At 51.4% G+C, this 27,990-nt stretch overlaps 1 protein-coding gene and 1 long non-coding RNA gene across 4 annotated transcripts in view; one reads left to right on the top strand and one right to left on the bottom strand.

Annotated features, from left to right (window-relative positions):
• Myo18b (myosin XVIIIb) overlaps window positions 1–27,990 on the top strand; it is a 206,515-nt gene that overhangs the window by 25,793 nt on the left and 152,732 nt on the right. For all 3 annotated transcript variants that reach the window (XM_087578550.1, XM_087578549.1, NM_001432425.1), the window contains 8 exons: window positions 135–235; window positions 577–640; window positions 5,612–5,756; window positions 17,889–18,062; window positions 20,493–20,583; window positions 22,940–23,132; window positions 24,077–24,157; window positions 25,899–26,046. In XM_087578550.1, the coding sequence (XP_087434676.1) occupies window positions 135–235; window positions 577–640; window positions 5,612–5,756; window positions 17,889–18,062; window positions 20,493–20,583; window positions 22,940–23,132; window positions 24,077–24,157; window positions 25,899–26,046 (997 nt within the window). The remainder of the gene's footprint in view (window positions 1–134; window positions 236–576; window positions 641–5,611; window positions 5,757–17,888; window positions 18,063–20,492; window positions 20,584–22,939; window positions 23,133–24,076; window positions 24,158–25,898; window positions 26,047–27,990) is intronic.
• On the bottom strand, window positions 8,391–10,400 carry LOC134481310 (uncharacterized). The gene is made up of 2 exons (XR_015634971.1): window positions 9,811–10,400; window positions 8,391–8,499 (listed from the first exon to the last, which is right to left on the bottom strand). It is a non-coding gene; the product is annotated as an uncharacterized LOC134481310 (long non-coding RNA).

The following is a 27,990-nucleotide window of genomic DNA, read 5'->3' on the forward strand; positions in this document are numbered from 1 at the left end:
TGGACCCTGGCTACTGGCAAGGTCACCCTTTAGTGAGGTCTTAGAGAGTGTTGGACACCCTGGTAGGGCCTTTGGGAACCAAGTCTGGGTAGAAGGACCAGAGATGACACTGCCCAACTCCCCCTCACTCACAGTCGATGCTTCTGGAGAACAGCCGTGTGGCCCGGCAGCCCCAAGGGGAAGGGAACTTTGAAGTTTTCTCTCAGCTGCTGGCTGGACTGGATGTAGATCTCAGGTGGGTACGTGGGTCAGGCGGGTCTGCTGATACAGGGGGATGAAGAAAGCTCAGTGGGAAGCTTTACCCAGAGCTAAGAGGCTGGGATACCTCATGACCGGGTCTCTGATATCAGTTGTCAGGGCTCTGCACTGGGGCTCAGTTACATTTCATCTACTCTGAACTCCAGTCCCTCTCTCACGGTGTGAGGTTGGAGCATGGGGTCATTAGGAAGGGAGGCCTGTGTCCTGGGGCAGCCAGGAGGTGTAGTGTGTGTGGCCCTGCAGTGGGACGCCTCCTGCTGTGTGTGGTTTGGGCTGGAGTAGACCCCCCACCCCCACTTCTACAATCCTCTCTTCCAGGACGGAACTGAACCTGCACCAGATGGCAGAGAGCAGTGCCTTCGGCATGGGCCTGTGGTCCAAGGTAAGTGGCCGCTTCCAGGGCGCACTGCTGTCCCAGGGCCAGGGAGGGAGGTGATGGAGGGTCCCGTGACCTGCTGTCTCCTTTTGCTCAGGTCTGTAGTTGGCAATGGTGGTCATGTGGGGGCAGCAGCCCTAGCAGAGTAGCTGGACCCCTTGGTAAGGTCCGGGCTGGTTTAGGAAGTGAGACTTGTTCCTGACCAAGAAAGGATGTGGTAGAAGAGAGTGAGGTGAGACCTGAGAGCTTAGCATGGTTCTGCCTGAGTCTGTCAGTAGTGGGCGCTCTGGAGGCCAATGGAGAAAGGTGGGCGCCCTCTGCTGGTTGCTGTTTATAGTCGTGAACAGAGGTGGGGCAGGATGGGGTGAGGAGGATAGGTTGAAGGGTGAGGATGATAGGGTGGAGGATGGGGGGCGGGAAGGATTGGAGAAGGAAGGACCCTGAAGGTTGGGTGCTCCAGGGTTCCCTGAAAGGAAGCCACCATTCACTTGCTGGCTGTTAGTTTTGTTCATTTCCAATGCTGCTTTCTTGGCTTCCTTTGCTCTCATTCACTGTGATGATGCTGGGGTTAAAGGTCAGGACCCTTGCACTCGTCTGAGGCTTCACTGTAGTGAGGAAGACAGGCATGAAAATTAATGCAGCTACACGAGAGAATACGTAGGAAGAAGTGTGGCTGTGGGTACCAGAGAGTGACTTAAAGAGATGTTTGGCCTGAGTCAGGGAAGCCTTTGTTGTAACTAGGGGACACTGGGCCGGGCTGATATTGGGTTTTGAAGGATGAGTAGGAGTTTGCAAAGTAGAGAGAGGAAGAACCAGATAAAGGAACGGACAACAGAAGAGCGTTGCAGGCCAGTGGCCTCTGAGCGTAGCCACATGGATTCTCAATGAGACACTTGCAAATTAAATCCGGGAGTGCAATGAGAAAGATCACCCATCGTGAGAAACCGTCTTCACTCCAGGGACGCGGGCATGGTTCAGTGCATGTGAATCAGTAAATAGGATACATCCCATAAATGGGATCGAGGTCACAGGTCACAGGATCCTCTCCATGGATACGGAAAGGGCTTTAGAGAAAATCCAACATCCCTTCATGATAAAAGTTCTGAGGAGCTGCAGTAGAAGCTGTTTTGGTGGCACTGTGAAGTTAGAGCTGTGGGTTAGAGCCCATAAACCTGCTGAGCATGAAAACCCAAAGCCTTCCCCCAAGGTATCCCCTCTCCACCCCACTCTTCACAGGAGAACGAGTTAGAAGCTGACAGAAGGGGACTGCAGGAGAGAGGGAGTCGGTGTATCATTGCAGTCACGTGATTCTATGACCCATAGGACCCCACCAGAAATTTCAGAGTGGGCAGACACCCTCAGTAGAGAGGCAGGACACAAACCTCAAACACACACACACACACACACACACACACACACACACACACACACACACACACACGGCAGAGCCCTCTTGTGAGCCAATGGCAAACGTCTGAGAAAGAAATGAAGGTCTCGGCCCCGTTCACCACAGCAAACACCTCGCAATAAATGTAACCCGGGAGATGAGAGCCTTTGGCAGCGTGACAGTAAGGAAGAGATCGAAGAAGTCACTAGAAGATGGAAAGACCTCCCACGCTCAGGGATGGGCAGATTAATGTTGTAAGTGGCTGCTGTACAGAGGCCACCTACAGACTCGACGAATCCACCCAGGTTCCAATGCCATTCCTCGCGGACAGAGAGACAACCCTGAACCTCACGCAGAAGCAGAAGAGACCCCGGGTAGCCAAGTGATCCTGAGCAAAACCGTGGGAGGTGCCACACGCCTGATGTGTAGTTAATCTGCAGAGTCAGAATAATGAAAACAAATGGGACAGTCGTGTTGATCAATGGGTAGTCACATACTCAGATCTGAGCCGGTGTACCCACAATGGAAAATACACACAATGGGGAAGAGACATCATCTGGGAAAACTGAGTTGTCCATGTACAGGACGAAGCCCCCACTCCTCACCCCTAAAACACCAACTTCAGATGCACCCCAGACTGTGGTGTGATGGTGAGGCTCTCGCTCTAGAGCTGCTGAAGGAGAACACTCAGTAGGACTCCAGTCACCCAGGGAACAAGACCAACACTGGCAAAGGGACCCTGTGGAAGGGACACAAACAGAAACAAACAAACAAGCAAACCACAACAACAAAAGCCCCACAAAACATGTCTAGCAGAGGACACAAAAGGAAAACATAGCTTACAGAGTGTTAAGAGCTGGCAGAGGATTGTCTAGAATTTGTATCTAGAATACATAAAGAACTCCAAAAATGAGAAATCAAAACACACATCAACAATGAACGAATAAAATGGACACACACACTGCTCAAAAGGCAAAACACAAAAGGCCCACTCAGAACAGCAGTGGTCAAAACAAAACAAAACCCACAAATGCCGGCGGGAACATGCTATAGTGGGAGAGAGTGTGAATGGGTCCAGTCACTCTGGAAGCTGGAGTGGAGGCTCCTTAGGAAACTAAAGTCCACGTGACCCCAGAGGCCATGACAGTGTTGGTGTCTCTATGTGAAGATGTTCTGAGCTGGCCAGCTTTCTCTGTCCCACTGTGTGCTGGCTCTGCCGGGTGTAGCCTGAGGCTCCATGAAGTGCAATGCTGTGCTCTGAACTTCTCAGACAGCCATCCCAAGGGAAGACATCTACCAGTGGGGTGTGTGTGTGTGTGTGTGTGTGTGTGTCACACAGTCTCAAACACTTTAAAGTTAGTGACAGACGTCAGACAAAGAGCAAGCTTTCAGGTCAGATATCTTGGACTCAGCATTGGCTTTGGAAGCCTCACACAGGAGTGAGTATAGTGTTAGCTTGTTCTTTTTCCTTGCTGTCTAATACTCCCACCCTGGGCTCTAGACCCACCGCCTCCCGTGTAGCCTTTCTTCTTCTGCTTCTCAGTTTTCTTGGGGGGTGTTGTATTCACTCATCTGACTTATTTCTGGTTTCACGGGTTTTTTTTTACCCAAGAGCAGATGGGTCAGGACATTATTTGGAGTTGCTTAGAGAACAATGGGCTCTCTAACCGTCACCCTGAGCTCTTCTCACTTGGCAGGAGTATCTCTCCTTGTTCATTCACATTCTCTGTTTCCTAAGAGACATGGGTTGCAGGAGAGAGAAAGGGGTCTCCCCTCCCCTCTCACGAAAGCTAAGTGCTTCAGTGATGGGCTCTACCTGTTATTCAAAATCCAGTGCTCCTTGGCTGCTGACACTGGGATCCAGGATAATCTCACCATCTGTCCTCTGAGCGCCCTCTCCTGCTCCCTTGGAATCTCATAAATAACCGAGCCTTTGTTGGGTGGCGCCTTCCTCCCCCCTTGTCTGCTGTGGTGGAGCGGCTGCAGTTGCTAGGCTCAGCTCCTGGTTGCTAGGGACTTGGTGGTTCTGTGGTGGCCCAGAAATATGACAGAGAGGTGGGACATGCTTCTGCTGTTAATTGAAACGCTTCCAAGGCGAATCTCTCAGTGTCACCACCTGCTTTGATGTTGTTCCAATTGGCTGAGGAGCCTCTCCAGTGTCTCAGCTATCTGAGGCGGCTGGAGTGGAAAAGAATCAGCGTGGGCGGGAATTGGGGAAGCCTCCTGCCTTCCCTGCAGTCAATTTGCTGTGTGACCTTTGGCCTATGCCGTGCCCTCTCTGGGCACGAAACTCTACAGAATTCAAGGACCTGTCAGCTCTAACAGGCTCTCCTGCCCTGTGTCACCCAGATTCTCTACTTGGACCAGGTACAAATTGGTCTCTCATTATGTGCTGTGGCAGGTTATTGACAAAAGGGCTCCCGTTCCCGCCTCACTTTCTCTGCCTTCCAGGTTTCTGGGCAGTGTGTCCTCAGCCAGATGGCTCATACATAGAACTTCCAAATTAATTTTAATATTCAGACAAATATAATTAGAACTATAAATCTGAAGAATAAAGAGAAAAAAAATGCCACTTGAAGCTCAGTAACTCACGAACCTACCAGTGGGCCATTCCTTTTCTGCTTCAAATTCTCCAGAAATTTCCCTTTGTCCCACAGAAGGTGCCAAGCAAGCCCCATGTTGGCTCCTGAGGTAGATCTTGGGGTGTGGTGGCCAATGGTGGCCTTCTGAAGTGAGTCTGGCTTGCTGTGGGATCTTGACTGATTAGTGATGTCTGCCATGGGTCCAGAAATCTAAGTGGGTCCATGTGTCAGTCCTTAACCATGGTGATGGGAAACCATTGCTCCTTAGGCTGACCGTTGACTGTCTCGGGCCTGCCTGGCCTGCCTTCCTCCTTTACCTCTCTCATGTGTGACCTCCGCTGGTCAGTCACACTCGCCCCCGTGTGCGGCCCTCTGCCCCATACACATGATCAGTTTCCACATTAACTTTTATAAAGATTTATTTATGTCTATGAGTGCACTGTCGCTGTCTTCAGACACACCCGAAGAGGCCATCGGACCCCATTACAGTTGGCTGTGAGCCACCATGTGGTTGCTGGGAATTGAACTCAGGACCTTTGGAAGAGCATCAGTGTTCTTAACCGCTGAGCCATCTCTCCAGCCCCCACCCCCCAATCTACCTTTCAAGCTCTCGCCCCAGGTTCTGCTCCTCCTCCGTGATCTCCTGTGTCCCACTTAGACCTGGGTCCGCCATACAGCCTGTCCCCATACCCGCTGCTTCTTGTTCCCATCTCTTCTGCCTCGAGAGGCTCCAGGGCTGTGCTCCTGCTCCTTTATCTGGCATCCAGACCAGAGCCCTGACAAATCCTTCCAGAGTGAATAAAACCTGCCCCATACCCCAAACCAGACACAAATGACATTTACCACCTTCCTGGAAGTCTCAATGAGGCTGCCAAATCAGCCCTGCTTAACCGTGGGTAATTTAGTGCAGCCATAAACCGACCGTATGCCCGGCAGACTGACCTCGGCTCTGAGCTGTGAATTCCAGTCTCCACCATGACGGCCTTTCTCTTCTCTCCCCTCCCCCAGCCTGAAGACAAGCAGAAGGCAGCCACAGCATTCTCCCAGCTCCGGGGTGCCATGGAGCTGCTGGGCATCTTGGAGGGAGAGCAGCGAGCCATCTGGCGGGTACTGGCGGCCATCTATCACCTGGGTGCGGCAGGGGCATGCAAAGGTACCGTCCTTCCTGCAGCTATCTGCTGTGGTGTGTGTCTCGGGGCTCCCCAGTGATCTTGAACACGTGCTGTCCATGAGAACCTGTCACACTGATGGGACCCTGTAAGTCACCCCTGCTGTCACAGTGGTCATGAGGCACATAGGGCCATGGAGCACCTGAAATGTAGCTCATGGCTAAGGGACTGAGCTTAGAATTGTGAATAATTGTGTGTGAGTGTGTGTGTGTGTGCACATGCATGTGCATATGTGTGTTCATGTATGTGTGTATAGTGTATGTTTATATATGTGTATGCACATGCATGTGTGTGAATGTAGTGTGTCGTGTGTATGTATGTATGTGCATGCATATGTAGTGCTTGGTGTGTATGTATCTGTTTGCATGTCTGTATATATGTATATATGTATGAATGTATATGTGTGCATGTATATATGTGTATGTGTGGTGTATATGTATGTGTGTAGTGTATATATATAATATATGCATGCATGTATGTGTGTGTACATGTATGTATGTGTGTAGGACAGAGGAAACCTTAGGATTGATTGCTTAGATGCTGTTCTCCTCAGGTTTTCAGACAGGTGTCTCACTGGCATGAAGCTGCTTGGTCAGGGTAGGCTGGCTGGGGCACCCGGGGATCCTCCTGCCTCTGCCTCTGCAGCTCTGGGCTAGCATCAGGCCTCTATGCCCGGTTCATGCACACACATGCTAGGGATTGAACTCAGGTCCTCAGCCTAGTACAGCAGGGATTTGCACACTGAGTCATCTCTCCAGCCCTGGGTTGGGTGTGATTTTAATGACTAAGTTGCCAGTGGCTTCTGCTGGCCAGAGCAGCCCTAAGCTTTGAGCAGGGGCTGCCCATGTGATGAATGGCTGTCCCTGCCACACGTACCGGGCTCTGCCATTTGTGCTCATGGTCTGGTACCTCGACAAATGTCCGCCATCTTGATGACATAAATAACAGGAACCCAACCTCTCTCCTCTCAGTGCCAGGAGTCTGGAGCAGGCTATCTGCAGCCACATCCCATGAAGGCTCTAGGGAGGCCCTTTCCCGTCCACTCTGTGGCTCTGGCATATCTCCATGGTGATGTCACCTTTTCCTCTTCTCTGCCACCATGTGCGTTGCCTTCTGGGTTCTCGAGTCCTCTTTGGTAGCTTCTCAGATTATGGGTCCTTGGGCGAACACAGATAGCTTTGGCTTTACTGCAGATGTGGGCGGGGTCACTCCCTGGAGTTCATGACCAACACTTGGCTCTGATAGGCTAGGGCTCCTTGATTAACAGCCTCAGGCTGTATTCGATTGGGGAGGGGGTATCTGAAGGAGGCTTCCTGCTGTCTTGGACAGATTCAGTAGAAGAGGAGAAGGTGGTGGGTGAGGAGGAAGATTAGGATGAGGAAGAAGAAGATGATGATGATGGGGGGGGGGAAGAGGAAGAGGAAGGTAGAGGAGATGGTGGACCAGTCCAGCAGACACCCTGCCCTGCCTTCCCACGCCAACTGAGTATTCTTTGCCCCCAACTGCAGAGGAGACCACAGGGCCATGGTAAAAGGGCTCAGCTCAACTCGCTCTCCTCCTGGGACAGGTGGGAATTTCCTCCAATGTGCACTCAGGGGCTTCCCTTGTGTGGACATGCCAGGATAAGAGAAAAATCCGCGTCTATAAATATTTTATTAACTCATGATTACGGCAGTAATTCCTTCTGCCTCCCCCTCCTACCCCACCCTCTACATTATTTTATGGAGAGCCGTATGTCGGTCTGCTCGGAAGCCCTGCCCCGTGATTTACTGTATTTTTCAGCTTTGGAAGATTTCATAATGGGTTGTTCTAGAATCAGCTATTAAAAACCCACAGTCATGTGTAAACGTCCCTGCTTTGTGTCACAACAGATCGCTCCGAAATATATTAGGTTCATTTTCATTAATCAAGGATCCTCCTTTGCTTCCTCAGCTCGCTTCAGAAGCCTGGATCCTGCTAGTCAGAACCAGCATGGTCTGGGTGGGGAGATGAGGGGTCTCATGACTGGATGCAGGGTTTGTGAAGTGACCAAGTGTGACAGTTTTGCACTGATGCTCTTCACTGAGAGGCGTCCACTAGATTCTTGCAAATTGTACTGTGCATGAGGGTTCAGAGTTGACCGCTGGGAAGCTCCATGCCCGGGGCTTTGAGGTGGCTTGGTTGGTAAAGTGGCAGACATGCAAACACAGAGACCCGAGCTCCAGATACCAAGGCTCAGAGATGTTCTTCTGTGGTGTCAAAAGCCAACAGCATCTGGAAGTGTTGACCTTGGGAACTGTCTCTAAAATTTCCTTGAATCTGCTTGGCTGTGCTCACGCCAGGGTGCCAGGAGAACCACCCTCTTTTGTATGGGTCTTTCCTTGGTTCCACCCAACCCCCTGATGTCCCCAACAACACTCTGTTTGGGACACTGACCTATGGGGACATCTTTAAGTTGAGGCTGTGGGTGTTCCTGGGACCAGTCTGACCTTCTCGGCTGAGGTGATAGTCTGATCTTGGGGACTCAGTATTGTCCTCTGTAAAATGTGACAGTAGTGCCCATGTCAGCACACTTGTGAGACTGACTCTCTTAGTCAGGGTTTCTATTCCTGCACAAAACATCATGACCAAGAAGCAAGTTGGGGAGGAAAGGGTTTATTCAGCTCACACTTCCACATTGCTGTTCATCACCAAAGGAAGTCAGGACTGGAACTCCAGCAGGTCAAGAAGCAGGAGCTGATGCAGAGGCTGTGGAGGGATGTTACTTACTGGCTTGCTTCACCTGGCTGGCTCAGCCTGCTCTCTTATAGAACCCAGGACCACCAGCCCAGGGATGGCCCCACCCACAATGAGATGGGTCCTCACCCCTTGATCACTAATTGAGAAAATGCCTTACAGCTGGGTCTCATGAAGGCATTTCCACAAGTGAGGCTCCTTTCTCTGTGATAACTCCAGCTTGTGTCAAGTTGACACACAAAACCAGCCAGTACATGGACTCTGTTGAACCTGACCACTTACAGTCCCGCGGGAATCCTTAATCCAGATGTGACTGTCATCAATAGGAAGTCCTTCTTGGTGAGGGAACAGGAGCCTGTCATCAGTCTACTCCCCAAACTCCATGGCCTTGTAACTCTCCACAGAGGGTGGACCCATGTGTCGTTGTCCCTGCTGACCCTCCACATTGTACAGAGAGGATCATGGTAACTAGAATCCAGTCTGGCAGCCAAGCTGAGGGACGCTTATGTCTACAGCTTTATGTGGCTTGGCCTCTTCTCTCTGTGAGGGCCAGTAGTGTGTTTAATTTATTTGTCCTTCATTAAATTCGCCGGCCTGCTTGGCATTGACCTGCTGCCTAATATATGACATAGTCAGGCCGTATATAAGCCTGAGTGGGGACTGTGGTGGGAAAGAAGTGAAGTGCAAGGCCACCACCACCTCCCTGTCACCGTCGTAAAGATGCCAGGCCATGGATGAATGGGGCTGTAATTTGGGACCGTGAGAGGGTCGCTGCACAGAGGTTTCTAATGACAAGGGCCCAGCACCCCATCTTCTGTGGGACGCTGGCAGAGTCAGTGTGAGTGGGGGTGGAGGAGGTGTGTGGAAGCGTGGATGTGCTCTAGGCTGGGGAGGCCCTGAGCACAGCAGGAAGCATGGCCGAAGGGCAGTGCCTTCCTTGCTCCGTCTAGGGTGCCTTTCTCTGTGCCCTTTCACCAATGTGGGTCCACTCACAATTAGTGTCTTTGAGAACCAGAAACACTACCAAGGGATTCCGCACCAAAGCTCCTCCACATCCCATGTCCTGCTGCCCTCAGGGGAGACAGTGCCTTGAACAGTGCCTTTTCCTCCCAGTGGGGTTGGTTATGGTACTTGTCATAGCCATGAAGGGAAACTTAAGAGTTCCCTTCTCCCCCCTTCTCCCCTCCTGTCCCCTCTCTCTCCCCGCTCCCTCTCTCACCCTCCCTCCCTCTCCCCACTCCCTCTCTCACCCTCCCTCCCTTTCCCTCTCCCCCTCCCCCTCCCCCTCTACCTCTCCCTCCCCCTCTCTCTCCTTTCTCTTACCGCTTGGTTGCTTCAGTTATCTCCATGTGTATGATTGTTTCACCTGCGTTATGTCTGCACTGCACGAGTGCCTGGTGCCCTTGGGGGCTGGAGGAGGGCATCGGATGCCTGGAACTGGAGTTATACCTGTGAGCCTCCACGCGGGTGCTGGGAACTGAACCCAGGCCTTCTGCTAGAGCACCAAGTGCTTTTACACATGGCACCGTCTCCCCACTCCTCCGTCTTCCCTTCCTTCCACTCCTCTGTTGCTATAGGCTGTCAGGCCCCCAGCTGCCTGCCGATGCACCACCTCATTGGTTCCACGCTACAAGGATTTGCTGGTGGCGAGTGATGATTTGGAGAGGAGAGTTCCAAGATGGCGCGGCCTTGGGTTGGTTCAGGGGGTCCTTCAGGGACTAAGCTTACTGAACAGATGCAGTCGGGGAGTTGTCGTGCGCAGGGTCCACACAGCTGGTTCATCCTGTGTGACGCCAGTCTGAGTTCCCACCCAAAGCCCTGCCCTGGACAGCTGTGGGCTGGCACGTGACTGGGGAAGGGGGAGATTCCATTGATCTGCCCTCCGACCCAGGGCTCGGGAGGCCCGGCTCCTCCCAGTCCCCTCTTCCCACGTGCTTCTCAAGGCCAAATCTGCGCCTGTCCGCCCTGCCCCAGCTGGTGGCTTGGCTTCTGGCCCAGCAGCTGTGCAGCAGGCCTATTCTGAGCCACAGGCGAGGATTTATTCTGCGTTTTCTGAGCATATTGAATTCATTCATTAAGCGGGGATGGCTGTTCTGGGATGGAAACAATTAGAAGTTTCTGAAAAAAATGAACTCCCTGAAGTGGCTGGGGCTGGAAGGCAGGGCTCCCCGCTGCTCCAGGCCTTCGGGGTGAGTGGGGAAGCGGCAGCGTGGGGGCTCTGGGGTTCTGTGCTTTTAGACTCCGTTTCTCTGAGTAATCATGGAAGTCGATGTCCCTGAGCGGTGGCCCGGTGCGAAGCACTGCCTAAACAACTCTACCCCCATGCAAAGTGTCGCCGAGGCTACTGATGGTGGTGCTGATGGTTGCGGTGATGCTGGCGGTTAAGTAGTTTCTAACGGATGTGTTGAGTGACCCGGGCAGCCTGGTGCTGCCAAGAGCATGTGGCTGTTGAAAGGTGTTGGTTCGAACCTCCCTCCCCAGGGTGTCTGCTGTTCTAGTACAGTGAGCAGGCCACTCATGGCTCTGCTGTTTGTCCTCCTGAGCTGCTGGTTCCCCTACCACCTCGTGTGACACCCCCTGGCCTGCGACTCCCTGAGCATTCGGTTCTGCAGCTTGCGTCCGTCCCCCATGTAGCCAGCTTTACTTCGTGCACCTAACTTCACTCTTGAACAGCTCAATGGGAAAGCAGCTGACCCATTCTACAGATGAAAAGACCAAGGCCCAGTAAGGGGGCATCTCTTGTTTGAGATATCATGGCTAGGCTGAAACTGTCTTAGGACATCTGACCTCTGACCTCTGGCTCTTCCCACAATCTCCCAGAGCCATGAAGAATCCCTGTCAGCCACTGCCCCCTGAAGTCTTGGTTATGATAGTTTGGGAGACCTCCCCAAGGGCTATTCCTTCACCTTGTGAGTTCTCAGTGCACAGGGTACAACAGAGACTCAGAGAAATCCTACAGCAAAGCAAGCCTGCTGGGTCAGTCTGAAGTCACCCCACCTTGATTTCCCAGGGGACTGTCACCTCCCAGAACACCAGGAGGTACAAGGGCTGCCTGCGGCCTTAGGTATGATGCCAGTTCCTACTGGGCCATATGAAACAGCAGTAGTTTCTAGATGGTTCTCTGTCCAGAGGTGTGAGCAGCAGAGATGATGCTGGTGCTGGCTTCCTCCAAGGCAGGCAGAGGGAGCTCCATGGGTGGGCAGCCTCAGGTAAGATCCCTAGGAAGCTCTTTAAGAGTGAGGGGTGGCCTTTCTCATGGTGCCTCTGACGGCCCTCTGGACAGAGACCTAGTTTCTGGATGCTTCTGCTGCTGAACTTTTGCTCCCTGATCAATCTGTCCTTCCTGAGGGTAGTATGTCCGGGTGCAGAGCTGATGAACCTGCAGCCTTGCTACATCTCCAGACATGCTCCCCTCTGATCTTTGCAGCCCTCATTTTGAGGAAGATGACAACTGAGAGTCAGACAGTCAGACTCACTTCTCAGGGCATCGTGTGGTACCAGGTGGTGGTGGAGGTGGGGTTTGAACCAGCGGGCTTTGTCTCCAGAGCCAACTCCTTCTTCTTGAGGCTGCAGTCACAGCTCTGGCTTATCTGGTCTCTGCAGGTGGCCTCTGTCTTCTCGGGCTTTGGAATTGTAAATCTTCGTGTGAGGCAGTGGGAGCCAGATGCTCTGGCATTATAAATAAGTCCCCGTAATGTTGAGTAATTCGGGAACAGCTCAGCTATTGTTGGAAGGAGGAATAACTCGGTTATTAATAAATGCAGGAGGTCACGGTAATTGATAGCAATTGAACCCACAGCGCGCAGGGACAATAGCTGTGCCATTGTCAACTTGTGTGCATGTTCTCTCCCTCCTTCCCTCCTCCGTCCTCCGCCTTCCTCTCCCTCCTCTCTGCCCACTTCCTAACCCCTCTCCCTCCTCCCTCCTCTGTATCCCTCCCTCTCCTGCCTCCTCTTCCTTCCCTCTCTCCCTCTTCCCTCTCCCTCCTCCCCTCCCTCCTCTTTCTCCTCCTTCCTTCCCCTCACAAACCTCACCTCCACAGGTAGATTTGAATCCCGACTCTGCAGCCTCAGGATCTGCTCTCACACCTGCCTTTCCCTCTCTCAGTCCCCCTCTCATTCCCCTGTTCGAGGCTTCGCCTTCCTGGTGGCTCTGGAGACAGAGTAACCATGCAGGCTCTTTCGGCTGAACCAGAATTTCCCAGAGCAGTGTCCGATGCGACCTAGGATGCACTGCAGGCTCAGCGAAGGCATCCCGAGGTTAAATTGTGCTAACAAGAACCCCCCCCCCCCCCCCCCGCTGGAGACTCACAAGAGCTGCTTTAAAGGCTGTGAGAAGTCCCGCAGTGATGACACTTAACCAGGCTGTGACGGGAGTTGTGTGTGTGTGTGTGTGTGTGTGTGTGTGTGTGTGTGTGTGTGTGTGTGTGTAGAATACAAGGATCAGTTTCCTCAGTGTGTGTGTACAGCCAGTCTTTGACTGCTCTGATAAACCTAGCTTTTTCTTGTAGGTGCTGGGGACCCAATCTCATGCCACCCCCCCTTTACGGACCAGGCCATGTCTGCACCCCCTGGGGCCTCTTTTTCCTCTAGTGTGTTAGATGACCTTTGGGGAGACAGACACTCAACTCTGAGGCCGTCCTGCCCTGTTCCATACCTCTGTTGCCACTGATTTGCCACTGAGAATCACTGAGTCAGCCCTGCCCTCCCTAGGAGGCTGATGGTTTGAGCCTGGCCTTACTCAGACATGCAGGTAACCTCTGGGGAAAATAAAAAAAGATGGCAGCAGGAGAGAAGGCAGCTGGCTGAGAGGTTGGCTTCCTCTATGGACTCTTTCCCAGGCCACCATCATTTAAAGGGAAACCCAGCTAGACACCTGTGTCTGTGATCACGGGTGGTTGGTCTCTCCTGGACCTTTCCTCGGCTTGCTGAGGGGAAGATGCTGAAACAAGTGTTCCAGGACAAGGGTGCACATGTGGTATGAGCCTAGAAGGTGCCAGAAGGGATCTGGGAAGCAGGGAAGCAAGGGTGGGGCTGCCTGCCCCCTGGCTACAGAAGAGGCTTTTTTTTTTTTTTTTATACCAGAAACCCAAGAAATGGCTGCCAACCCAACGTACAGTGGGGAATGACCTCTGCACTCGTGGGGAGGGGGATATTCCAGGCATAGCTTCTGGAGCTCTAGCAGGTGCTGTAAAGAGCATCCAGCAAATGGGCAACCCCTTGCAGCAGGCTGGGGGCAGGGAGAGACACACACTGTCCCTGTCAGAGCTAGTTCTGACTTCTCTCTCTCTCTCTCTCTCTCTCTCTCTCTCTCTCTCTCTCTCTCTCTCTCTCTCTGACAGTCCCCTCCTGACCCTCTGCCCAGTTCCACTTTGTTTTATCTTTAGCTTGATGTTGTCTTGCTGTCCTGGTGGTAGGCGGGTGGTCCAAGATGGCGCTCACAACTCTCCAAGATGGCTGGCTTCTCAGGGTAGAGCGGGGCTCATACACTCTCTTTCCAAAGCCTTGGAGACAGGGAGGAAGCGAGGGTAGAGTGGCCAGAGTTGGCCATCAGCCATGCGCAGGCACACCCACTTCTGGACTCGTTCCTCCCCAGGTGACTTTTGGGGGGCTCTAAGATGACAGTAATGAGCCCTGGGTGGAAGACAGCGGAGTAGCTGCCGCACAGGCCTGGCCAGGGCTCACTTCCTCTAGCACAGCGGGCAGGCCCACTCACTTCCTGTAGCACAATGAGCAGGAAACTTCACGGTGAGTAGCGGTAGTCTCGTTCCATCTGCTCATTCTGCAGGATTTTGTGAGCATCCACGGGATGAGGCCTGGCAGTGTTCCTGGCACCTAAGCCCTACACAAATCTCACTGGCTGCCATTACTGTTAACTGATGACCTCACCGAGGTACTGTCCTGTTTCTCCAGATGCTGGGGCACCCCCGCCCCCAACCTCAGTGGAGTCCTTCTGAGGAGCACAACAGTGTCCCTGGAGGGGGTTGGTAACAGACACTGAGATAACCCATGACCCCATTTCAGTAAAGAAGTAGCTTTAGTTAACTCAGGGTCCCCAGAGGGGATGCCGATTCCCAATGCTAGCCATTTCCTGAAGCAGCTGACAGACCTGCAGCTGGGCGCCCTGCACTGGCAGGGCTGGCAATGAGCGCCCCCTGGAGGTTACAGGAGGAGATGCGGTGGCAGTGCGCTGGGTATTCCTGCCTTCTCCACTCAGTCTTGTGCCTAAAAGGATCTTGGGAGCTCTCACGACAGTCACAGGTCATAATTGTGCTTGAGTGGTGGTCGTCTGGTGTGGCAGTGGTAGAAATTGGAATCTGAAGCTATGATCTTAACCAGTGCCTTCTCTCTCCCCGTCGGGTGGCTCCTCTGATCAGGTCCTTGGCTTTCCTGGGATGGGCCCGGCCACTGCTCCTGTCTGAGGAGTTTTCGGTCAGCACCTGTGCTACTGGCCAAGCCCCCATTTTGGTTTCTCTAGCTGGAGGCCCCTCAACAGAACTTGGAAATGTAGGCTGGGAGGAAACAGAGTCCAGTAGGCCACCCCTAGCTCCTCCCAGAAACCCCACCACCAGCTCCCTCCTCAGCTCCACCAGCTGCTTGAGACTGTGCAGGTCACTGAAAGGGATGAGGGTGGGGTAGAGTAGGGGGCAGAGACTCCAGGGCAGAAGTGCACAGTGGTGTGGGGCGGGACGGGAAGGGCACAGAAGATGACAAGAGACAGTAGTGGGGAAGTCAGCTCCTGTTAGTCTGTTCCCAGCCCCCTCCCATCCCTGCCTTGGCCTCATCCAGGGGTAATGGGCCATCCTGCTCCTCTCCAGTGCCTGCCCAGCTCCCTTTTTAACAAAGAGAAAGCTGGCTTCAGCTGTGGAGGTAACGATCTAATTAGAATCTAATGACTTGCTGGCGCCCATGTTGTGTGTGTTTCTACTTCTCTCTTGTGACAGGCGACAAGGACTCTCATCTGAGATGGAGAACTAACATTTCCCTTTACATGTGTTTCTCCGAGAGAAATAGATGACCGGGTTCCCGTCAGGGTCCATGTACCTGGGTCTTAAGGATATTTTGGGTGATATCTGGAGGATGGGTGGGCTTCAGGGGCTGCGGGTTCTTCCACTCGGTGGCTCTCCGCTGTCTGGGGGATCCTTTGTATCTATTTTGTCACCTCTAAGTGACAGTGTAACCTCTAAACAACAGCATCACCCCAGAGACAGAGGTGGGGGGCAAAGTTCAAGCTGTGCAGAGAATTCAGGCCACTGGGCTGAATAGTAAGGCTCATCTCAAACCCTCAAGAGAACCACAAGTGGTACTAGTGTCGGGAACGCTCGTGAAGATTTAATGGTGAAGGCAATCAGTGGGGTGTGGGAGGGGCTGACACATGTCGAGCTTTCTCCGTGTGCAACACGTAGGATTGCAGATGGACTCCCAGGTTCCAAGCAAGGCGAACTTAAAAATAGAGCATTTTCAACCAGGTGAGGTCAGTAAAGTTTAACCAGTATGGTTGACACCATCACCAACATCACCAACATCACCATCATCACCATCATCATCACCATCATTTCCCCCATCACCACCACCATCACCAGCGGTGTCATTTCTGACTGACTCCCCTAAGTCTCAGCTTCATCACCCCTGGGAAGTAGTGTCTGTGCGAATGTCCCTGTGTAGTGGGCACATGGGGGCACCCCCCAAGTCGTTGCTAGTTACCATGCTCCCAGGACAGTGCTGGTTAAAGTCTCTGGCAGAATCTCCCCCAGGGTTCCAGTTTCACCCCAAGAACGATTGTTCTGTTGTCTACTTGACCCTTCTGAGCCCTGGCAGCCTGCAGGGTAACCATCGATTCTATTTCAGAGAAAGAAACAGATTTGCAAGAAGACAGAGCCCTTGAAAGGAGCGCATTATGATTTGTTTTAATTAGTTATTTGTATTTAGGTTACAACATCAGCCCACAGCTACCTTAGAGAATTTGGAAAATGTCAGCTCCTTGAACTGCATAATTCTGGGATGACTGCATTCCTGTTTGTCATGTAACTTAAAATAATTTGAAAGCATTTATTTCTTTGTGTGGCGTGAGCAGACAACCTGGCAGGACTTAGTCTGCCTTGTGGGTCCCAGGGATTGAACTCTTGGTCTTTCAGGCTTGGTGGCAAGCCCCTCACTTGCTAAGCCCTATCACCATCCTCTCCCCACTCTCTCACTGTGACAGAGCTTTAGAAATGGCTTCACATCCTCTTGTGGGGTGGTTCCTCATCATTTTCACTTAAGCTTTTACTCGTGAGCATGGTCTGTGCCACACAAAGTCAGGTTGTCTTAACTGAACTCCACTCAGCAGTGTGGCTTCAATGTCTCTGAGGACTTAGCTGCCCTCCTCCATGCCATAGTCATTTCTGCCTCAGGGCCTCTCTACCAACTCCTTGCCTCTAAGCTCCTTCCTGGTCATAGCTGAGCCGACTGTCACATCCTCCCAGGGTTCCTTTGAGCAACACATACTGACACAACCACTGTGTCCACACTCTGGTTTAGTCTCTCCTTGCAGTATGCACCACATGAGGTTATCTCACTGCCTGCCTGCCTGCCTGCCTGCCTGTCTGTCTGTCTGTCTGCTTGCTTCTTGCCCAAACCCCTCCCTGGACTGTAAGCTGTGAGGGGTCACCAAGTAGAGTCATCAACAAGTATAACTTGCTCTCATATCAAAGGTTCTCAGTAAACAAGGGCTGAACATACAGGTGGCTGGTTGGATGTGTGGCTAGGTAACTGGAAAGTGGCTGTGTGGTTGAGTAGGCAGGCAGGGGTCAAAAGGTAGTGGGTATGCACATAAATAAATACATGAGCATGCACATAAATGCATACATGGGTGTGCATATAAATACATGGGTGTGCACACAAATACATACATAGGTGTGACATAAATACATACATGGATGTACACATAAATACATACATGGGTATACATGTAAATACATACATGTGTATGCATGTAAATGTATGCATGGGTGTGCACAGAAATGCACACATGGTTGTGCACAGAAATACATAATGATATGTACATAAATACATGGGCATGCACATAAATACATACATGGGTGTGCACATAGATACACAGTGGGTGTGCACATAAATACATACATGGGTGTGCACATAAATACATACATGGGTGTGCACATAGATGCATACATGGGTGTGCACATAAATATATACATGGGTGTGCACATAGACGCATACATGGGTGAATATATCCCAATTCTACCCTATTTCCATTTAGGGTGTTTCTCTGTCCTCGTTAATGGCGTAAAAACAATAAGCAAAGTAGGCGTGAAAAGACGAGATTCCCCGAGGTGTTTTTGGGCATGCAGCTACCCTGTGTCTGGCATCTCACCCCTCGTTTCTTCTCCATCCTCTGTGCAGTGGGCCGGAAGCAGTTCATGCGGTTTGAGTGGGCCAACCATGCTGCTGAGGCCCTGGGCTGTGACTATGAGGAACTGAACACTGCCACCTTCAAGCACCACCTACGGCAAATTATCGAGCAGATGACGTCAGGGCCACAGCGCCAGGGCCTGCAGGACAATGAAGCCTGCTCAGGTATCGAGTCTCCGAGGCTACACTATGAGGATGTGGATCTTGCTGGGACTGCACTAGAACCTGCACCTCATGCTTTCTGGTGTTTTCTTGTGTTCATTAAGACTTCAAGAATTCTGTGCACGTGTGGAGGTGCCAGGGAGTACCTGCATTGGCTGGTAGAGAAATCATTCCTCCCTGTCTGGTGTTTGTGGTCAAATGGTTCACTCTGGTCAGGACCCAAGGAAGCTGCTGAGCCCTGGAAGGGTCCTCCATGCGGGGAGATGGGACACTCAGGCAGTGCCCAGGGCTGACAGATTTCCAGTGTGCTTTGTGTTTGTGAGATCTTGACAGTCAGGGGAGGCAGACCTACCTGTGTGAGGGATGAGAGCAGGACTGGCATGCCGAGGACGGAGAGGGAGATGTGGAGAAGATGGAGGGTAGGTGCCAGTAGGCACACAGAGAAGCTGAAGAATGGGGCAGGGTGTGACTTGCCTTGCTGGTCAGGATGTGCTCTAGAAGTGTCACCTTGAAAGCTAAGCAGTGACCAGGAGGAGGAGCTAAGAACCTGTAGAAATCACAGGTGAGGGCTGGGGCATGACCCAGTGGGGAGAGTTCCTGCCATGTAAACATGGGAACCTGAGTTTGCATCCTTAGAACCAGCCTAAAAACTGGGCAGAGCAGTGCATGCCAGCACTGAGGAGGCAGCGATCACCCTGGGATCCGATGAGTGAGTAGTGAGTCACAAAGTGATAGAGCCAGGTGCCAGTGTCACACACACATACACACACATGCATATACACACAAACATGCACATACACACATGTACACACACTCACACACACAAATATGCTCATAGACACAATCATGCACATAAACACATGTATATATATGTACATACACACATGCACATACACACATGTACACACAAATGTGCACATACACACAAACCTACACACATGTATACACACATGTACACACATGCACATACACACATGTATACATACACAAATATGTACATACACACAAACATGCAGGTACACATATGTACACACATGCACACACAAATGTGCACATACACTTTCGTACTCACAAACATACAATACACACGTACCCACACACTCATGCACACATGCCTGCATGTGTGCATGTACACACCTACACAAACATGTAACCCCCAACACACACAAACACATGCATGCACACACTCTCACACACTTGTATATATCCACTTGAATGTGCAAACATACACTCTTGTATGAGCATGTAACACCACCCCCAACACACAGATGTACACAGTCACTAGATGAGAGAGGACACATTGAACCAGAAACATGGCAGTGGGAGTGAGATGGGGTGGCAGATGCTGGGTCTAGACACTGAGGTGACACAGAAAGCCCAAAGGGGCATCTTGAATTGGGCCTGAGCATCTGGGCAAGCACACACACAGATGCTTGTATACTACATGAGTGCATGGGTGAATATTGGGCATGCATGTGGATGTGTGCCCCATGCATGAAAAGAGGTGCCATGTACCCATGCAAGATAGACAGACAGAGAGCACTTCTTGAGTTCTGAGTTGGCCTGTCCAGCAAAGGTCTCTGAGACAGACATTAAGCAGACAGGGGACTTGTGTGCCTCAGATCAATGCTGTGAGGCCGTGGGTTGCCTAGCAACAGCCCAGGGTGGGGATGGAGATAAAGGAGGGACGGGAATGCTTAGGAGCAGCAGTGGGCAGGCTGTCTAGAATGTGCAAGCTGAAGTATTTGTCTTGAGGGGAAATGGATTCTAATTCTGTGGAGGGAACTGGGTGGAAGGTCACGAGCTGTGATTGGCCACTCTCCAATGCACAGCCTCGTCAAGGCCAGCTGCTTTAGCGAAACGTGTTTGTGGCTCTGCATTCAGTCAAGTCCGAGGCCTGCTAGGCTTTCCAATCTTCTAGCATGGGAGAGGAGCCCTCTGCTGTCTCCCACAGCTCGGTGCCTGACTTGCTCTCACCTCTGCATGGACGGAGTCCCATTGTGGGGCCCTTCTCTCTGCCTGGGAGCTGAGTTACTGCAACACAGTGATTCCAGCCAATTCAAACAGCCGGAGGACATTGTGAAGCCAGACTGCTCTGTTTCTCAGAACATCTCACCTGAGTAAAATCTTAGGAGTGAAGTGGTCGAGTCTGAGTATGAACCTGTGACTGAAAAATGGACACACTTCCATCCTGTGTCCCGACCCAAGATGGTTCCTTACTTTGGGGCATGCCCAGCTTCTGAATGGAGACGTAGATTAAAGCAATAAGGATCATGGATGTTTGTACCTCATCCTAAAACTATGGGCACATTCTTAGAGAACAGAGCGAGTGTCACCTCCCTCTGGTGACCTTGGCTACTTGGTATTAATGCCATTAGCCCCGGGATTGGTCACGACCTTCAATTACGGATCTCTTTCTGTCTTCCATGCCAGGGCTGAAGATGACAGGTGTAGAGTGTGTGGAGGGGATGGCCTCTGGCCTGTACCAAGAACTCTTCGTGGCTGTGGTCTCCCTCATCAACAGGTAACAGTGTCCTTGTCGGACTGAGGCCAGGCCTCCTGCAGAGATCAGTGGGAACAAACCAGGACCATCTCTCACACGGTGGCATGCTTTGAACAGAGAAAGGGCATCTAAGGTGGGCAGAGCTGTGCTTAAATCCCACCCTTGCTGTGCAACTTAGTCAAGCCCATTTACCTCTCTGGTCTCCACAACTTTAAAGTGGCCATTTCCTCGGGACTTATCATGGGGTTAGACAAAGCAAGCAATACCTTGAAATAAGTTTCTCACCGTGAAAATACCAACAGCAGAGACTGAGAGCAAAGCTCAGTGGTCAAAGTTGTTCCTGCCCAAGCCAAAGGGACAAAGTTTAGAGCCTAGCAGTCACCTGATAATACTAGTGCTGGGGGTTAGCGTGTGAAGGCAGGTAAATCATTTGGCAAGCCAAAGCACTTAGCTCCAGGTTTAGTGAGAAACCCTGCCTCAAAAAATTGGGGGAAGAGCAATGGTGCACGCACACACACACACACACACACACACACACACACACACATCCTGCACACACATACATGTGCCACATACATGAGCGCATACATGATACGCACACACATATGTGCACACATATGTTCACCCCACACACAACAATAAAAATTACAGATTTTGGGACAGCTGCTGAGGGCTGGGGATGGCCACAATGACTCAACATGCTTTGTGGTGTTTACTGCACACAGTAGCCCACTGTGCAAGTGAGACAGAGTGAGGTATATGTGGGTTGGGTAGGAGGAGCCAGCCAGTGAGATGCTACCCTCTGCTGCTGTCTTCCAGTGGCCCTTGTCATTGGTTTTTCTAACTTCTCCTGCTAACCATGGGGACAAGGACAGAATGGTAGGGTAGCCTGTGGGGCGGCAGTCCAGAGCGTGTGCCGGGATGCTCTGAGCTCAGCTTCTGCAGAAACTCACTGAGCATCTCCAGCTTGGCCCGTGGGGAACTCAGGGAGGGGGGGTCCCCCTCTCCTCAAGGGCGCACGGCATAATTAGGATTCCAAATCCTGTTAAGGGATGAGCTGCTGCATAGCAACTGAGCAGCTGGGATCTCCAGTCACTGGGGGCCTTGGAATCAACTCCCTCTATTGCTGTCTGAGTAATTACCACACATCGGAGGTGCGGGAGCCTTATCTAGAAGCCAAGGGATCATCGCGCTTAGAGGAAGGGAGGGCTGGGCTCAGAGCAGGGAGTGAACTGAGGCAGAGAGGCCGCCTCTCCTAGATGGCAGGCCGGCATTTCCACAAAAGAGGCTTTGATGAGAGGGAAGGTCACCAGGACGGCTATAGGCTCTAGCAGGTGCTTGCCTCCCCAGCTTTCTTCTCATGGTGGTCTCTGTGGTGGCTGTACCACTTGACCCTGCTTTATACATAGAAAACTCTTCACAAACAGAAGTGAGGACTAAGGTTCAAAGCCCACTCTCTCGATCTGACTGCAGATGTTGCTGGCAATGACTTTGCTGAGGACCAATCACAGGGCAAGTTGCATAGTTGCAGTGAGGACGGATGTGCTGTAACGCCCCATTCTCCCAGAAGCCTTTGGAGCTGGCTTCTACCTTTAATCATCTCACAGTTGAGCACCAGAGAGGTCAGACCTCTCCCCAGAGACACACAGCCTCTCTGTTGCAGAGTCCTGCTAGGGACTGCTGCAGAATTTTTCTGTCCTGTCTTGTCTTTTGATTCGAGTAGCCTAGGCTGTTCACCCTTGACAGAAGCTTGGAAACAGCCAAGGAGGTGAAAGCTTAAAAGTGCACGTCTGTAAAATATACACAAAATGGTTTCTCAACTGCAGAGTGTCCTGGGGAAAGAGGGGATGATATCCCGCAGCTTCTGACTTGGGGCCTGATGGAAAAGTCATGTTTGCTGAAGGCCTCTCATCAGGGCTGGATCTGACACTTAAACCCCTGTGTCTTTTGCCGCTCCTGGGGACCAGCTTACCTCTGTCACCATTAAACAACCAGGGAAAGTCATATTCAGAGGGTTAAGTAACTTACCTGGGGTGGGGTCGGTGGGTCACACAGCCTGTAAATGGTGACCTTAGATTTTTTTTTTAAGATTTACTTATTTTATGCATGTGAGTACACTGTTGCTGCCTTCAGACACACCAGAAGAGGGCGCCAAGATCCCATTACACATGGTTGTAGCCACCGTGTGGTTGCTGGGAATTGAACTCAGGACCTCTGGAAGAGCAGTCAGTGCTTTTAACTGATGAGCCGTCTCTCCAGCCCGTGACCTTAGATTTGAAGCCAGATCTCCAAATCTCAGTCTCTCCGTCTCCACCATGGGGGAGACTTGACCCAGCCGACTCCACGTTAGCTTGGAGCCCCTCTCTTCTCTTCCCAGATCCTTCTCCTCCCAACATCTGTCTATGGCTTCTATCATGGTGGTCGACACCCCAGGCTTTCAAAACCCCCGGCACCAGGGCAAGGACCGGGCGGCCACCTTCGAGGAGCTGTGTTACAATTATGCCCAGGAACGTTTACAGCTGCTGTTCTACCACCGGACCTTTGTCTCTACTCTGGAGAGATACAGAGAGGTGTGTGTCAGCTGGGCTGGGGCCTCCCTGGCCTGTGCCCAGGGGTGAGGCCCAGGTGGGGTGGAGTCTCCTGCAGAAAACCTCGCTCCAGCTCTGGCTTCCTCCACCTCTGCCTTGGTGCAGATGGCCCCTCAGGAGCTGCTGCTGGGTACTGACACAAGGCTGAGTGCTCCCTCCCGAGGACAGCAGCCATTTCTAACAGAGTAACAAGTACACACACCAAGCCACGTCCCATAAACCACTTACATTCCAGCCACCCGGTCCAGTCCCCTCTGAAAAGCCCCTATCTTCATATTCCCAAGCTGGCCATCGGAGGGGACACATTCATACCGTCAGCACAGAGGAATACTCAAGCCCCAGTAGACAACCAAGAGAATGTATCCAGATGACCATCCTCTGTGTCCACGTGACAACGAGGTCGGGATCCCAGGTCTCCAATGAGTGCCTGGGGCAGGTGATAGTAGCAGCCATCTTGTTTCCTGTAGTATAACTTGCGTACAAATCCCAGTCATCCCTTTGGTTGCAGCAAACAGGGATCAGACACGAGTAATTATGGGTTGGAGAGTCTGACTCTGGCAGATTGGCTGTGTGGCCTTAGAACACTTAACCACCTTCTCTGACCCTTGATTCCATCCCATGGGAAACTGAGACTGATGCTTGTTTATCTGTTATCACTGGGGATTGTACGTCTACAGAACAAACAGCCTTGAAGCCTTAGCACCGGAGACCTTTTTGCTACTGCTCACAAGTCTCTAGGGAGCTTGGGGGCACTTTGGTCTGGGCATGACTCTGGAGCGTGTGGTCCACTTCTGGGTACATGCATATTTCACGACGATTTTAAAACTAACTCTGAAAGAACGGCTTATTAGTGATGGAGCCTTCCCTCCTTTTCCTGACCGCCGAGCTTACAGAGGGGACTAACGGTTACTTCCTACGAATTTCAGGAAGGCATTCCCGTGCCCTTTGACCTCCCAGAGTCCTCCCCGGGAACTACAGTGGCTGTGGTGGATCAGAACCCCTCTCAGGTAAGAAGGGACCCAGGAACTTGGGCCTCTCAGACGTGAAACTCAGTCTATGAAAGGCTTTGAGACGCCCATTCTCTAAGCTCTGTGCACCTAGAGCCACCCCCAGGGGTGATTAGAGATGGTGTGCGGTGTAGATGTGGAAAAGCCCTAGGGCCTAAGACCCGACACTCAGCTCTGTTCTGAAGAACTGCCTTAGACAGACAACAGACTCCTGTGAGCTGACCAGAGGCACCTGTTGGGGGCTCCAGCAGCTCCCTCCTGAGGCCATCGGGATTCCGTTGAAGATGCTGCCCGCAGAGGCTCAAGGAAGGTGATGATCTCAGAGTCAGATGGGTGTCTGTGGGAAAGGCCTCAAGACATCTCTTTCATCCCCAGAACCTGCTGATGAGTACCTCAGCTCACCCACTGACCTTTGACCTGTGACCCTGATTTTTTTTTTTTTTTTACTTTTGTTTTCTGCCCTTCTTTTTTTGGTATGAAAGTTCTGAGGCTATGACACAGTCTGGGCTTTGCCGGTCATTATTCTTGATTCCCTCAAGCCCGTCTTTTTGCTTCTCTCAGCCTCACTTTGTCCTTCTTCAAAGTGGGCACAGTGTGTTTCTCTGAGTAGGCATACCCTCACAGAAACGTCGCATGGAGAGCGGTTGTCATTGAGTGTGGCTGGAAGCATCCTGACAGTGGCACTTCTTCATCCAGTCTCCTGCTGACCAAGGATGGTTGCCATGGCTCCTGCAGGTCACAGTGTGCCACACTCCCTGTGTGGTGCTTCCTCCTCCATAGCCCTAGGGAGTGGCTCTATGCCGAGACTCCTGTCTGAAGGGTCTAGAGTTGTTCTCACTTCAGGCTTTCTTATCTGTCTGTCTGGAAGGGTCAGCTGGGAGCATGAAGCAGTCAGAGGGCCCTGAGTTGTGGCTTCTGAGGGCCTCTCCTGAGGATGGGCCATCCATCCATCTTGACTGCAGTGAGGATGCCCAAGAGTTTTCTAGGCTTTGCCCTAGGGACTCACCATATGACCTTGGATGTGTCCCTTGCCTTCTCCATCTTCAGAGACAGAAAGGCCACCAGAGCCCCTGCTTCAGGACTGAGAGCCTCAGGTGCTGGGCCTCCCAGGGCCCCAGGCACCTGGGATTCGATGATGTTACCATGCTCCCATCACTCCTCAGCCCATTGTTTTCTCATACCAACTCAAACCTCACCAGGCCTCCCTCATGTACCAACCCAAACCCACAGATTCCCTGGAAGGTTGTTGCTATGGCTAGCTTTAACATTCCATGTCTGCTATGGACTCAAGTTCATGCTCTCTAAGATTTTCTTTGAGTGCTTGTCTCTTTAAATTTATTCCCTGAGATCTCAGTATAATGAAATACCAAGACTTCTAAGATAGAGTGATGGGGGCAGGCTGGCTACACACACATTCCAGCTCCCTGTGTGTGTCTGGGGAGGAATTACAAGCAGGCACACCTTTCTTAAATCCCCAAGGCAAATCTCTGGGGAAGACCTTTCCAGACTCCATTTTACACATGGGGAAACAAGGCTCAGAGGGGCACAGAAGGTTGTCCAAGGTCATCAGGAGTTAAAGATGGAGACAGGGAGGATTCAGACCCTTTGCAGATGGTACTTGGCTTCAGTACTGAGAGTAAAGGCTGAACAGGTTCACAGGTTCTACCAGACATGCGTAGTCCTGAGGGCTGGGAAGAGATACCCAGAACTGACTCTTGGCATACACTTGATCTCCCTCCAGGTCCACTTAACAGCTGGAAGAGGTATTGAAGATGCTGCGGGCCTTTTCTGGGTCTTAGATGAAGAAGTCCGGGTGGAAGGCTCCAGTGACAGCGTGGTACTTGAGCGTCTGCATGCAGGCTTTGAGAAGAAGGCATCTGGGGCTGAAGGTAAAGGAGGTTGGGGTGGGCATGGGGCCTAAGTCCTGCCTTGTCATGGGAATCTGTCTATGCCAGTGAGGAAAGGCCCTGAGTTCTCTGCTAGGCCAGCACAGTGCCTGGATCTGTTTCGGAAGGTCACAAGCATGTGCTGACTTTTATTGATTACAGAGGGGAAAAAACAGGTCAAATACAATGTTTACATAGACACACATACACCTGTGAGGTAGGCCTGTGTATTAGTAACCTAGTCTACCCATGTGTACATTGTAGCTAACATAGTTTACCTTTGTGTATATTGTTGACCTGTGTGTACATTGTAACTAATGTGGTCTACCTGTATGTACATTGTAACTAACATAGTCTATCTGTGTGTACACTGTAATGCTCATAAAGCAAGATTGCAAGTGTATCTGCAGGCCCCTGGGGTGCACACACACACACACACACACACACACACACGTATCTGCCACAATATGATGTAACTAGGGAGGTCCCAGAGTACCCCTCCCCCACATCATGCTGTTTGAACCTCTAGCCTCCCAAACTATGAAGTTAAAAGACTCTTTTTTAAAAATATAGGAGCCCATCTCAGGCTGTGAGCATGTAAATGAAACAGAACACAATTATACCAATCTCTCAGCTGCTCCTCAAACATTCCATGTGTACCCCCTCCCCAGGGACTGTGTACTGTTAGTTCTATGCACCAGGGCACTCTTCCTCTACAGCCTAGCACAATGGGTGAACTTCCTCGCCTCCTTTGAGTCTTGGGGACCCTCTGTGACCATCACCTGGGTAAAACAACACCTCATGCTATCTGGGCTGCTGTCTCCTGCACGTTTACTCTTTGACATATGGATGGTCAGACGTATTTGGGATGGACAGATGGATGGATTGACAGATTAGACATCTGACATCACACACTTTTGTATCAGCCATACCCATTTCAGGGTGGGCCGGCTCCTTGCAGGGGAGAGCAGGGCTGGTCCCCCTCACAGAGGCAGTCCCTAAAGTAGCCCTGAGGTGATTAGGTACTTAGGTTCTTGACACAAAGCTGATGACTATGTGAAAGCTCAATGATGCAGATCCAAAGAAATGAAATTCTCAAATGCAGCATCATCTCTGTCAGGACTTTAAAGTAAAAAGAGACTGGAGGTAGGGTTGGAAGGAGAGGACCTCTTGTGGGGTGTGGCTCGGTTAGAAAGGGACTTGCTGATGTCTGTAAACCTTTCTTCTACTAGGCTTGATTGTCCAATCCCAGATACTCTGAGTAGGATGCTCCAAGACCATCTTTTCCCAGGCGGAGACTCTGCTCTTTGTCCTAGATGGGTCAAAATAGGCACGTTAACTCAGACAGGTTGATTAAAGGGCTTTTATACCTTTAGACTTTCCTGATGAGCTCTGAGCTCACAAGAATGAACCCTGGAATGGATACTATGACTGAGTGTCCTCCCATGGGCTAGTGAGCCTTCCTTAGTCACTATTCTATTGCTGTGAGAAGACACCATGACCAAGGCAACTCCTATTAAAAAAATTAATCAGGGGGCTGGCTTACAGTTTCAGAAGTTTAGTCCATTGTCATCACGTGGGAAACATGGTGACATTCAGGCACATATGGCACTGGGGAAGTAGCTGAGAGTTCTACATCTGGATCAGGAAGTGAAAGTCTCTGGAATGAGGTTTTTGAAACCTCAAAGGTCACTCCGACCCCACTGTGATACACCAACAAAGCCATACCTACTAATCCTTTCAAATAGTGCCACTCTCAGGTGATGAAGTACTGAAGTCTATGAAATTTAAGAGGGCTTTTCATTCAAACTACCACAGAGACCAGGGTAGAGTTTGTGTTCCTGGATAGTCACATCCTATGAATTTTGTCCCAGAGGTTGAACAGAAAGGGCTGAGAAGACCCTGCCTGGAGATCCAGCCTTACGGGGAAGATAATGAAGGACTAAA

The sequence above is a fragment of the Rattus norvegicus genome, chromosome 12, assembly GCF_021556685.1.
Source record: "Rattus norvegicus strain SHRSP/BbbUtx chromosome 12, alternate assembly SHRSP_T2T, whole genome shotgun sequence".
Lineage (NCBI taxonomy): Eukaryota > Metazoa > Chordata > Mammalia > Rodentia > Muridae > Rattus > Rattus norvegicus.